This window comes from Aphelocoma coerulescens, chromosome 1A (genome assembly GCF_041296385.1).
Source record: "Aphelocoma coerulescens isolate FSJ_1873_10779 chromosome 1A, UR_Acoe_1.0, whole genome shotgun sequence".
Taxonomy (NCBI): Eukaryota; Metazoa; Chordata; class Aves; order Passeriformes; family Corvidae; genus Aphelocoma; species Aphelocoma coerulescens.
The window spans coordinates 76,981,729-76,995,762 of NC_091014.1; the positions used below are offsets into that span (position 1 = coordinate 76,981,729).

At 40.7% G+C, this 14,034-nt stretch overlaps 1 protein-coding gene across 5 annotated transcripts in view; it reads right to left on the reverse strand.

Moving 5' to 3' along the window:
- The window catches only part of PTPRO (protein tyrosine phosphatase receptor type O), a 174,446-nt gene that overhangs the window by 5,507 nt on the left and 154,905 nt on the right, over positions 1–14,034 (reverse strand). For all 5 annotated transcript variants that reach the window (XM_069003568.1, XM_069003567.1, XM_069003571.1 and 2 more), the window contains 8 exons: positions 12,652–12,735; positions 9,442–9,477; positions 8,114–8,195; positions 7,014–7,104; positions 6,383–6,459; positions 3,945–4,079; positions 2,424–2,546; positions 1,072–1,226 (listed from right to left, as the gene is read on the reverse strand). In XM_069003568.1, the coding sequence (XP_068859669.1) occupies positions 1,072–1,226; positions 2,424–2,546; positions 3,945–4,079; positions 6,383–6,459; positions 7,014–7,104; positions 8,114–8,195; positions 9,442–9,477; positions 12,652–12,735 (783 nt within the window). The remainder of the gene's footprint in view (positions 1–1,071; positions 1,227–2,423; positions 2,547–3,944; positions 4,080–6,382; positions 6,460–7,013; positions 7,105–8,113; positions 8,196–9,441; positions 9,478–12,651; positions 12,736–14,034) is intronic.

The window sequence follows — 14,034 nt, forward strand, 5'->3', positions numbered from 1 at the left end:
CAAAGCCCTTGGCTGGCAAAGCCGCTGCACTGCTGCAGGTTGTCCTCAAAGGACAAACTACCCAGAAGAGTCTGTGCTCCAGGACTTCTGCCTTAGGAGCATGAGACAGAAATAGCTACCACTCAGCTGAAAATCTTCATTTTCCCCAAAGGGAAGCTTAGCAACTAGAAAAATACACACTGCTTTCATTTAGAGATTCTCATGCGTGTACGATTCTTTGCATTGTAATTTCACATGTGATGTTTAAGTCTGTTTTCACTGAGTGTGGCATTAGAGGTTTTACAGAGTATCACACAGCATCCCAACACCCTCCTACCTAGGCTGGAAGTGTGTATTTTAGCAAAAGTTCTTTCTTCTCTTTTGTCATGCTTTTCCTGAAAAGGCTTGAAAATCTTTGCAATAATGTTGGACAGTTCATCTCAACACAGCTCAACGTAAGTGTCATAAAACAGGTCTCTATTTTGGCTTTTTTTGCATTAATTTCTTAAACAAGGTCAATACAATGGAACTTCTGATGTGTTAACTGGACAGATTAGGTGATGAATTCATTCAGTGCCTTCTTCAAGGTTTGAGAACAATTGCTGCAGGAGTTGATCGATACATTCTTTCTTTGCCCCCCCACTAATTTTGCAGCAATGCTACTTTTAATCTATGTGGTCTAAGATGCACAGTATAGTTTAAAAATATGATCTGAAAATATCCCTCTTTGCTGCTAGAAGCATCCTGAATGAAAAAAAGAAAATAGTGCAGTTGTTGCCCAGCTCTCTGGTACTTGCCGTTTTTCTTTCCCAGAATAATTAAGTACTAAATACAGGGTTTGATTTCATTATGTTATATATAAGTCTCTCCCCTGGCTTATGAGCACTTTTTTTGATCCAAAGACTCAGAGGACAATATTCCTCTATGAATTTCTCCATGAGGTTACAGGGAAGAGCTGCAAAACACCATAACACCAGAGAGAACCATCTTCAGCCAACAGGTGAGCAGAACCCCAAAAATCTCTCCTTCTCATGGCTTCCCAACTTATTTAACATTGCAACTCGTACTTCTCCTTTTCCTTGAAGCATTTACCTGCAGTGTATGACCATGGGGCCTTTAGTCTTTGCTGATTTCTGCCTGACCATCTGTACAAACTGGAGGATGCTCTCGGCAGCGTTGGTCGTGGGGACACCGTGGTCTGGCCAGGCAGTGTAGTTAAAATGCATCACATCTTGCACCTCATCAGCCTGATGGGAGAAGCAGAACAGCAGCGTTTTTCACAGAGCTGTAACAGGGTAATCACACTCAGTCACACACTGAGGGCTTTTTGTCATTTTGTGGTTTTCATTTTTTCCCCACATACAGCCTAAAAAAGTGAAGCCAACCAAAATATTGGCAAAGAGCAAACAGGCTATTTGATTACAAAGTGGGGAGGATATCAGGACATCATTATCAAATGGGTATGAACTTCCTGTTTCTGTGTTTGGGATTTGCTTTTTGCTTTTGTCCCTGTGGTAGTTCCGTTTTATTTTGCTTTTGAATCAAGAACTGTTGCATTTTTCAACTTTGGGCTTTATTAATTTTTTTATTCCATTCCCTCTACTCTTCTCATTTTGCCACAGATAAAGAGCAACACTGCTGGCAAACAGTCAAGCCTGAAATCTTGAGAGATTTTCTTTTTAAGTTTTAAAGAAAAAAAAAAACAAAAAACAAAAGGGAAGAAAAATCATTATGAGGGGAAACATTTAGGAAAAAACTCATTATGACAAAAACCATTTACAATGCTAAAAATTCTACTGGCTTTAGATGAAGTAAGATCCTCAATACAACACATAAGTCCTGGGCCAAAGGCTCATTGCCAGTGCACAGGTTTCTCCACATCCCCTCCATATCCCTCAACTTTCCTTCATGAGATGGTGCTGGCAACGAGCTGATGCAGGAAACAAAGGTGGAAAGAAATGCTTGGAAGTATGGAGAGCTTTCATTTGGAAATCACATGCTCTTGTGTGTGTTTCAATACTTCATAGATAGACATGATTATTGCAGAATTGCCCTTTTGAAAAGTATTTTCAATTCCTACATTGGTATTTTCAAGTTTTGACTAATTTATAGCAAGAAGGTGTGCCTGAGATACAGAAAAGAAGAAATTCACACATTTGTTGTCAGTAATTATTGGTACCACAGAAGTGTCCAGAGCTCTGGTACTACTTTTGTTTCAGCCTTGCACTTTGGTGAAAAATTCAATTTCACTTTGGTGAAAAATTCAACAATTTTAGGGGAAAGTTTTGTGATTTGGTCATTTGCCTGTGTGGAGTGAGAGTAAGGACATCGATCTCTCTTAGGTGTTTTCCACTGAATGCCAGAAATGGGCAGAAGTTAAAGAAAAGGCTGGACTGAAATCCCTCCCACTCCTCTGGCAGGGCCACACGAAGCCTCTCACTCACGTAGCTAATTCGGAAACCGCGGTACACCCAGTCCGTGTGCTCCTCCTCGCTCAGCATCTCCACTGTGATATCCCCATATGCAACAGGATCTTCTGTAAAAGGCCAGTAGTGATCACATTTCACCTGAAAGGGAGGGAAATCCAGGCACAGTTGTATTTATATAAAGATACACACATAGAAAGAAGCACAAGCAAAGGGATAGAGAACAGCAGGTTTAGCAATGCCTACACCGGTGCTCACTTGCTGCTGCAATAAGAGGTAATTTATCCTGCAATGAGCTCCAGTCTGACCATTCCTGTTTAATTGTGGCCATCAGCTGTGTATTATTTTTCAGAAGGGCAGCTTTAGTACAGTGAAGAAAGAAAAAGAGTGCCTTTTGTTACTTTTCCTGATATAGTAAGTCTAAATGGAGCAAAACACTGGGAAAGAGAATGTCCACACAGACCCCCCAAATTATATTCCAAATATTTCTATTACAATATCAAGGGAAAATACAAAGCATAAAACCTGTCTTTTGTAGTTATTTAAACTTAAGAGTGCAGAATCACAGAATTCCTGAGGTTGGAAGGGATCCCTGGAGGTTATCCTGTCCAACCCCCTCCCCTCTCAAGCAGTGTCACCTAGAGCCAGCTCTACACCATGTCTGGGTGACTTTGGAATATCTCCAAGGATGGAGACTCCACAAGCTCTGGGCAGCCTGTGCCAGTGCTCAGTCCTGCTCACAGCAAGTAAGTGTTTCCTGACTTCAGAATGAATTTAATGTGTTTTTTTAATTTGTGCACATCACTTCTTGACCTGTCACTGGGCAAGTCACCACTAAAGGAGTCCCTTGTCTCTGTTCCCTCCCCATCAGGTATTTGTACATAGTGACAAGATCCCTGGGGCCTTCTCTTTTCCAGGATGAAGAGTCCCAGCTCTCTCAGTCTCTCCTCATGTAAGAGAAGAGGCTTCCTAATAAGGTCAGGGGAGGTAAAAAGGCAGAAAAGGTCAAAGAAGGTCAGGGATTGTCAAAGAGGTTCAAAGAGGGTTGAGGAAGGTTAAAGGAAGTTAGGGAAAGTCAAAGAACATCAAAGCAGGTCAAAGAAGATCAAGGAAAATCAGGGAGGGTTGAAGAAGGTCGGGGAAAGTCAAAGAATGTGAAAGAAGTTCAGGGAATGTCAAAGTAGGTGAAAGAAAATCAAAGAAGGTCAGAAAAGGTAAGAAGGGGTCAAAGAAGGTCAGAAAAGGTCAAAAAGTTCAAAGAAAGTTGAAGAAGGTCAGGAAAAGTCGAAGAAGGTGCAGCAAGTCAGGGAAGGTCCAAGAAGGTCAAGGAAGGACAAAGAAGCTCCAGGAAGGTCAAAGGAGGTCAGGGAACATCAGGGAATGTCGAAGAAGGTCCTGAAATGTGAAGGTAGATGCCATTCCAGGGCTGGTTGTGATGCTGCCTCATGACGAGAAACAATGCAAAGACATTCACTCAGCACAAAAGAGCTGTTTTCAGGGTGGTTTCTTTCACACCACATACAAGATTTTGTTACATACCCGTCTTTTCTCATTGCACTGAGTGAGCATGACAATAATTTGTGATTTTTGCTGGAGAACCATCTTCCAAAAATCGTTCCTAGTTTCTGGCAGTGGTCCTTGGGTTGCAATGTATTCCTGCGGTGAATTATAACCCTAAGAGACAAAGAGATAGGTCCTGCTTACCAACATGGTTACTGCTTCAGAACACCTCTTTTTCAGATTTTTTTTAGCTTGCTCAAGTTCAATTTGTAGTTCTAAAAGTGACTTCTAATATAAAGAAATTACTATTCTTTTTTGTATTTTTTTGTGATGACAACTTTTGCTAGCAAAAGTATATGCAATCTAAAAGGAAGGACAGAAAATGAAGTTGTTACCATACAAATCATTTGCCCAGAGAGCAGAAAAGGCAAAAAAGCGAGTAATAAGAACCCTAAAAGAAAGTTCCAGCTCCTTACAGATTATGTAATTTTAGGTAATTTTGTTTAGCTACAGATGCCCAATCTGCTCATCCCAAGCAGTGACTGTGGTGATTTTCAGTCACTGATGTCAATGGAACAGGATTATATGCAGGAGTTTATGTCATAAGGACTTAAATTAATAAAACATTAATTAGAATTCTGCTTAAAATAATAGAGAAGATGCTGAGTCAATGCTCTAAACAGCTGCCCAGATGCTTCATATCCATGTGTTCCCTCTCCTATCCCCATGAACATGATTTTAGTTAGAAAGACTCCTTTCTCCTCTCCAAAACCAAAAGACTGCTATTAAGACTATAATAAAAGACCACAGAATGACCCTTTTGGCATCTGCTATTACCATATTTGCTGAGATCGTATCATCAAAACTGCATTTGGAAAGTTGTTTTATATTCCTAGCAAGAGCAAAAAATACATCCAACACACAGCATGATCCCATGCAAATTGGGCAATTTCTGTGCCACCTCAGTATGTGGCTCATAAAATTATTTGCAATTTGGGAGCACTTCCCACAAATGGCTTCCTCCAGACATCTCTACAAATCAGCTCAATCTGAGTTTTCACACTACACAGAATTTGCTGCCTGTTTGTCTGCGTGGGCTGTGTCTGACCTAAGTGACAAATCCCTGTTAGCACAGGGACACAGATCAGCCCTGGTTTCTGTGTCTGGAGGCAGGGACTCAGTGGAGAAGCGATCGTCAGGAAAAGCCCAGCTTTAATATCACATGTTTATCCTGGTTTCCATGGTCAGCACTGTGCTATAAGTAGAACTAAAGATGCAAAGCAGAACTGAATTCTGAAAAGGACTGCTACTTAAGGTCCTATTATCCACAATCCCACGTCACAGAAGTTTCCTGAGTTGTGCACGGTGCTTTTGAATCCTGGAACGTTTTTCTTTCCCGATTCTCTGTGAGCTCAGGCACTTGCAGTGTGAGTGCTCAGGTTCATGCTCTGGACACAGAGAAGCCAACTACAGACACTTGGCTCAACAGTGCACACTTGGGCAATGCCACAGTGACAGAGAAGCTGCTCCACTGACTCATCCATGGGCTCCTCCTTTCTCCGTAAGGCTCGCTCAGCTCTCTCCAGCACAGGCTGGGCCAGCTCTGTCTACAGCAGGACTGCAAAAATGCTCATTTGTCTGTGATCCCCAAGGGAAAGGCCTTTTCCTGAAGGGCTGCTGTGGTGCCCTGCCTCCTCTCCACACAGAGCAGCCCAGTGAATGCTGCTCTCCAGCTCACAGCACAGGGCCGACCAGAGGGGCAAACCTTTGTGGCAGCGGCAGGGATAAGCCCAAGTGACTGCATGAGCTCAGGGGAGAGTGGAGAGAGCTGATGAGGTTTCAGCCAACCCCCAGTGTCAAAATATTTGGCTGCAGCTCTGGCTGAACTTTAATTATCCTGAAACTGTGGGTGCTACCCCCGGTAAGTGGCTGCTCCCTGCCAGGTGGAGGGAGGCCCAGGGGAAGCACCAGAGACGAGGCAGAAAGCAGAAGTTCTCTCCACGCACCATCTGGGCTGTGTGTGCATTTTGTGCATTTGGAGTGTCTGGCTTAGCCCTCTTCTCCATGTGCAGTAGAAATCTAGAAAAATTTCTCATTTAAAGGTTTATGTTTTACCTCGCTATCTTAAAAGGCCACCGAATCATTTAATTGCCCTAATGAGTTAAATGATAAACTTAATGAGTTTCCTGCTCATTTCCCTACCAGTCCAATCAAAATTTCACAAAGATTCACAGCTCACCCAGTGCTACTGTGGCAAAATTTTGCCCAAAATCTTCCCCCTTCACCCCCTTTTTTTTTTTTTCTTTCTTTCTTTCTTTTCCTTGGTGGCTGCTCCCTGTGGGCAAAATATCTGGAAGCTGAAGGAGATGCTGAGAACATGACTGAGCTTCCAGGAGATATTGTGCAATTCTCAAGGGCCATGCTCTGACTGGTGTTTAGGACACTGAAGTCCACACTGACCAGACCTCTGTACTCACAGGGATGTAGTTGGCATTAATGTAGTCAGATCCCTCTTCCTCATTCATTGAGACTAACCGGACACGACTAAAATCATCTGTAAAAGGAAAAAGACATTAGAAAAAAACTGCCTCTCAAACATGGCACTCATCTCTAGGCAAAACTTAGCACAATTTAAATCAGTCCTGTAGGAATGGCAAAAAAAAAATCTATTAAAATCTTAAAAATTAAAAAGAAAATCTATTAAGAAATAGAAAATTCTCGTATTTACCAAGAGAGCAACGTCTGCTTCAGCAAACACTACATGGACACACCATCACTACTGCTCTGCAAACACCCCCTCCAAGTGCTGTCCCTTTGGGCTCCCTTAGGTTTCATTAAAATCATAAGAGAAATACAGTAACACTACTCAGTAGCATAAGAGACCTTATGTTTCTCTCCTCCAAACTCTTGCCACGAGAAACATTTCCAGGAAGCTAGATCTATTCAAAGCTAACAAAAAACATCTCTTGCCTGGTTCTCTGTAAGAGCAGGATTGTAGAACAGGCTTTTATCAGTCTTAGAAAATCCCCTGATTCTCCAATTTTCTTATTAAAACTCCTCTTGCCCTCTCTAGGGATTTTAGCAGGATTTACTGTGTGTTGTACTTACATGGCAGGATATTTGTGTAGCGGTTTTTACAGCGATTCATGGGGAGATCAGCAGCAAAGTGGGGTATGTCAAGCCCAATCAGTTTTAGCTCCTGAGATAACAGCAAGGAAAATACCAAGGTCAGCCTCAAAAACACTCAGAGAATAATTTTTTGTGATTACTTGTGGCAGGTACCAGACAGAAAATGCTCATAAATTGCTTTATAAATTGACAGCAGGGCTACACTGATTTTCCTTATTTGATGCCTCTGAGTTGGGATCTGAGCAGCTGGAGAGCAGTGCTGAGGTTTGTCCTGCTGATGTTCCAACACACAGCTGCCATCCCTGCTGTGACAGAGAATTGCTCCTCCCTACCCACACTCAGCCAAAACACTGTCATGCCAGTTATTTCTGTGGTGGTCATCTGCCCCCCTTAAAGGGGCTTCTTCAAGTCCTCAAGTGGCTTTCAGTCTTGGGGGGAAAGCTTGGAAGATCTTTCTAGGCATTATCTTCAGTAGTTACATATAATATATGTGCATCAGAGGAATTTGCTGTCAGGGAGGGATCATGGTAACACCCTGAGAGTCCTCTCTGCCTTTCCATGTTTAAATCTTTGGGAAACAGCCCTAGGCCAGGGATGGGGTTTAGTTTTATACTACTAAGCTGACTTTAAATTCTGGGTAATTAAGAAAATGCACCTGAACTTGTCTTAGAGAAATCTCCTTGCCCTTAAAGAGATTTCTGATGCTACTTCCTCATTTCAACACTTCCTCTCAAATTAAGGCATTAAATATATAAAATAGAGCCACTTAAATCCCAAATTTAATTCAGGTTGCCAGCACGTCCTAAACTTAAAGCAAGTGAGTTTTTCTGGCAACTAACTCAAATTGAATGTGATGAGCCACTCCAGTCAAGTTTACTAAATGCAGGCTTTAACACCAAACACCACCACCAAACTCCACTTCTAAATTCTGCAGAAGAGGAAGTGAAGCTGGCCCTGCCCAGCAACACCACACATCAACCAACACAGAGCACCCAGCAGCACGCCATGCAGACTTAACACCTTGAAAAAGCTGATCTGGGCATGGCAGGTAGCAGAGGGCAGAACCCTCAGAGATTTACCTCAAACTGCAGAGAAAATTTATAATCTGAGTCTTTGGCCATATCCTTGATGTATCCATCGAAATCATCCAACTGGACAGGGCTTTGAAAGAAAAATACACAGAAATTAAGTTAAAAACCCAGGTTTTTTCCTACCTTTCATTTCTTTCCCCCAGAATGCTAGCAAGTCATAAATATCTGTTTGCAACTGTTAATGCTAGAAAGAAGTAAGGATGAACTTGGTGGTTAAGGGCCATCAAATGGTGGGTGTATTGCCTATTCCTTGTATCATAATGGCACCAGAAAGAGAGGTTGGGGGCTGCTGACCCCCTCTGGGTGCCTCAGTGGGGCAGTGCTGATGATAGTAAGCACTGTGGTTTGGAGGCTGGGCTTGTTCTACCCACAGGCAACCACTGTTCTGAGGGGCCCATGCACCCTTCCTGTGATCAATCACTGGCCCCTGAACTGCTTTTACAGGTGGGTATGTCCCCAAGGGCTTTGCTCATGCAGCAAAATGGATTTCATATTTAGGCTTTGTTTTTGTTTTTTTTTTCACAAGTTCCACCTAAAAAAATTCCCCTAAACCAGCACTTTGGATGTCACTGCCCTGCCTGCTTTCTCTGCTGGCTTTGAGAGCTATGGTGGCTAAAGAAGGTGGTACATAACTATACAAAACCATGGAGAGCTTCAGTAGGTATGAATTAGCCTTGATTTAGTGACTCCCACCTTTCCACACTTTTTTTGCCAGGTGAGATCTATCTGTTAGTCAGGCACAGCCCCTGAACATAACGCAGAAATAATTAGGCTGACGCTCTGAGTAACGAAACACAGGTAAACAGCTTCTCTCACCTAATTATCATACTCTAATTTACCAGCTACTGAAGCATGTACACAGCAATCTTCTCATTTACTTTGAGGCAACATGCCCAAAGGAACCTGTCTTATCACCACTTAATTACTCCTGTTTACCAGCTACCATTAATGATCTAATGTTCTAGCAACAACTGTAATGAGAGCCCCAAGTCAAGAGGGAAATATCACTACAAACAAATGCATGCCAGTTTTTTCACCATTTGCAATTTTTAACTAAGGATAAACTCTGTTGAAATCACTAAGTTGGATAATTGATAGCTCTCCCTGATGACTAATTTTATATGTTTTACTACAATCTGTTGAGCAGAACTGCTTTTGTCCAATTATTGTTTGTTTTCTGCCTTCAGATACTGCTCTTGGGATATATCTATCGAGAAGTTTTCTATATCTGTAACTGCAATACCACTATGCCATCTAATCCATAATGCATATTTAGTCTAAGACTTATTCCTTTAAATATCAAAGAAGTTACATACTTGGTCAGCTTTCTCTTCTTTAATCCATTTTTACTCCTGTAAAATAAAAGGAAGCGTTTTTCATTCATTAAGCTATTGTACAACCTTTATTCAAAAACAGTACTGATTTAAGAATGTGAATTTTTTCATCACACTCCAGAGGAGATTGGTGATAATAACTTGGGCAATTTTAAGCTGATAGCAGCATTTCTGTCGACTCCAACGGGATGAATATCCCATTCTGTGCCTTGGAGAATGACCTACCTATGAAAAGAAAAATCTGTGCCCAGCAAAAGCAATGGGTCCCCTGTAAATCCTGACCCACTGGCTTTGGGTGGGCTGGGGCTGAGTCCCCAGGGCCTGAGCCCAGCTGAGCCTGGAAATGGATGTCAACACTAGAGAGCAACTGGGAATGAGAAGCTTCTGTTGGGTAAAGGGACAAGACCACCACTTGCAAATTCAAGAAAAGGAGAAGGAAAAAAGAAAGGGCCTGTCTCATAACCTGCTTATGATGATCAATGAAGACAATGGCAAATATCCTACTGACCTCAACGGGACTCAAGTTTAAACCTTAGATAATTTAATTGCCTTTAACAGCTGGAGGTAATTGTGGCAGTCATGTGAAACAATGATTTATCAGTGATATAATTCACTAGTGACAGCTGTGAGCAAGTTTTTGAGTGTTTTAAGCAGTAAAACCCAAAGGATCAGACTTAAGAACTGCCCTACACCAACTACCACCACGTGGTTTTTTGGAGGGGGGTGTGTCTTCATTTTGTTGTTGCCACCAAGCAGTTAAGCAAATGTTAAGATTAAATACACAAAGCAAGCACCCTGGAATAACTTGCTAGAGGTCTAAAAGTACTGATCTCCTCTCTTCAATCAGCCACAGAGCACAAATAGGTTCTTGCTTACTCAGAAGGAAGTTCAGTAGGGTCAATTTTTAATTCCTGGGCATCAAACAATATCTGTTCATTTTTCACATTATAATGATGCTATTTTAAATTTCATGGTGATATGAAAATTATTTCTAGATCACTTGGTTCACAGCTTCAATTAGTAAATTAAAGGAGAAGACTTTTAAATTCTAAATAATGAAAATATACAGAAAGAAATATGAAAAAGTGGAGTATTTTTATTTTTCTACCCTGTTTAGACATTATACTAAAAAAAAATAACCATTTACTTTCCAAAATTAATTTTTACAAAACATTCAGTTTCTGGAGCAGCCGCAACATGTAGTAATTTTCTTATTTTATCAAGGTACATTTCCATTTAGATGAGGAGCTTTGCCTGCAGAATTAACAAGAGCTACAGCAATACCAGCTTTACATTAATGTGGAGATTAAATATTATAAATCTCTTCAGCCTATCATGTTATCTGTACATTCATATGTACTGTACACATAAACTAGTAGTATTTATTTTCCATCTTCAAAGATTTTTTTTCCAATGAAATCTTAAAGTTAATTCCACTAAATTATTCAACACATGTCTGTCTATCCCCTGTGACTATGGTAAACCTTTTAATGTTGGGCACATAAGAATTAATTTGAAAAGGAAAAAAAATACCTAAATGCTCTTTATGATGGGAATGCTTCTAAGAATGCTTCTCCAAGGAACACTTCAAGAGGCAATAAAACAAATGATTGACATACATTTCTCAGCAAGAATTTCGTGTGCTTTGATAGTCTCAAGAGGCCTTTGTTTCTTAGCATTGCAATTGTTTCCTGAATGTTCATAAATATTTTAAACCAACTTGTGTGCAAAACAAAGACATTTGAAACATTAGCTGGTGTTTCATCTGTTATTCCATTTACTCTACAGATTAAAAGACAAAGAGAGGGGATTAATCTCATCTCATTCCACTTCAGCTCCTGTAAACTTAACCATCTAGACTAAAATAGGGAGAAGAGGAAACCTCTGAAGAAAGATAAGCATCTGGAAAGGTGAGTTAATGTGTAATAAAAGAAAAAAGGCAGAGGGGCAAGAGAAGATGACAACTCTTTGCAGCAGTGCCATCCACAGTGGCCACCCTGGGCTTCTTGACCATTAGAGAGCTAAGAGAGATCAGTGTGACCTCCAAACTAACAATCACCTGCTTGCCTGACCCTCTCCACCACTGTGCAGCTCCAGAGTTAGCTGAGTTTACACCAGACAAGTTCCAAGTCAATATAACATGAACCTTGGAGAGGTGGGGAAGACTCTTCAATGGGGTATGTGTGGGGAACATGCTGCTGTTTTCCCGAGAGAAGAAATGGACCTTTCTTTACTTGCATAAATACTCTCATTTCTAGGCCCACTGAAAATTCAGATGGGTTTTTCTACAGACCCACTGTAACTCAAGGAAAATCAGTCTCAAAAGTCCCTATGCTGAAGATGTTGATGTGGGCCTGCCAGGGCTTTGGTGCCACATGGTCAGACAAGGGAGAGTCTTTGGGAAAGAAAATCTTAACCTCAGTACCACCTTTTTTGTAAAACCCTCTAACTTGGACTCAAGACCATAGGAACTTCAGTTTCTTTATAGGAATTAGGCATTTTTGGATCCTGATTGTAATTATTTGTTAAATGGTTTGTAAAACAGTTCCGCTTCTAAGTAGACAAGTGGCTTTGTCAGGTATTTTCAAAAAAACAATCAGTAGTTTATTAAGTCCTTATAAATTATTTAAAGACTGAAGTATTAAATATACACACATATACAATGAGACGTGCTCACAGTGACCCTATTTTAACTCTTTGGGACTCCTAATTGTATCGACTGTCAGTGAACTGGTTGTTTCAAAAGCAGAACTTTTACTGATGTCACGAGAGCTAAGAGCACCTTTAAAAAACAAATGTATTTGACATCACACACCAAACAGGTGGGGCACGATCAAGCAGCAGCAGCAGTCAGTGCCAGGCAATGAACATGTAAATAACCAGGACAGAAGAAGCCAGGACTTATAATGAAGCAGCAAAATTTGCAAAGACAGCAATGAGATGGATATGATGACCACTGTAAGATTAGCTTTTTAATACCAAAATGGGTTGGAGCATAAACAGACAAACCAGATGAAGCAGGGTAGCAAATACTTTGATACCCACATCCTCGCCAGTCCATGTTCTAGTACAAGAAAATTAAATCTTCAAAAGCTTTGACCCGTTTGAAAACAAAGGTATCACACATTTTTCATGTAATAGAAACTCACATCGTTTACACACTGCATATGGAAAAACAAGTAAATCACTTACCAAGGATTAATATAAAATGCCAAAAGATAATCAGTCCAAAGGCATGAGGGTAGCAGAGTTAGGAAAGCAAATACACTTCTACGCCTGTGAGCATTAATAAATAACATACATAAAGATGAAAAAGTGAGGAGAGTTAGTAAGACAAACAGAAATCAGGAGATCAGCAAATTCTATTTTAAAAATCAGCTAAAGCCATAAATCCTACTTCTTACTTACTTCCTAAGAATATTATTAGCATCCCTAGAATTTTTACTCCTCAACCTGACACCCTCTGCAGGATTTTCAGCTATCTGACACAAAATTCTATATGGTCAAAATAAGTATGTCTTATCATATTGATTCAGGCCCGTTCTTCTCAATCTTCAGAGAGTAAAATGGGTAGGAAAATAACATCAACAGATTTCCAGCCGTTGCATAGGTGGTATTAAGCCTGTTTTCTGATGTTCTGAGATATTCAGTACTGACATGGTTTGTTTTTATCACATACAGCTACGATAATCTCCCACGTTTGTTCCTGCAAGTGATCCTGTGGATATCAGAAGATCTATACCAGAGATAAATTCAGATGCTTCCAATATCTCTTAATATCCTCTACTGAGTCAGATTTCTCAAGACATCCATGTAACATTTTGCAGAGTGCTTTAATTTCTCTCCTAGGTTTTCATCTAAACATTGCTTGAACAGTTCTTCTAACTGTGGTTTGTATGAATAACTACTCACAGCAGATTTTACTGTGCTAAAGGAAATATGAGTACAAAATTATTCTAAACTTCTGTATTTGCAAGTTGTTTACCAGTTTCTGCTGTGCATTAACTGAGGAAATCCACTCAGGCCTGTTCTACCTCTTGGTGAAATGGGCTTCAGGTATTTTGCAAATATGAAAAACTCACGAAACTTAAACAAACTTACAAACTTGGCTCCAGCAGAAATATTTTTTTTTAGCCAAATATACCCTCAGTGTGCTTTTTCCCCATCAGAAAATCTGCTGCCTTAAAAGTGATACCATCCTTCTGCAGCTGTTCTAAAGAGGAACCACAAAGTTAAATTTACTTGTTCAGTACTCTTGGCTCTTATGAAGCTGGCAGATACTGTGTTTTTCCTGATAAGTAAGTCATGTCAAGCGTAATCATGTCTAATCTCAATTTTCCAACCAGTGAGGAAATCCTCTGTCCATGCAGTGAAAACTCCAAGTTATGCTTTAGTGAGTTTTGCTGCTGTAGAGGAAATGGGCAGTGCAGGTTCTGCAGGGCACCTTCCCCAGGCATGGGCAGGGACTGTGTGGCTCAGCCAGGAGCAAGAGCCCTTTCTGGTTAATCATATACCACAACAGCTGCACAATCTGAGCCTTAAGGCTCATCTGTTGTTTGAGTTTCTATGGGACTC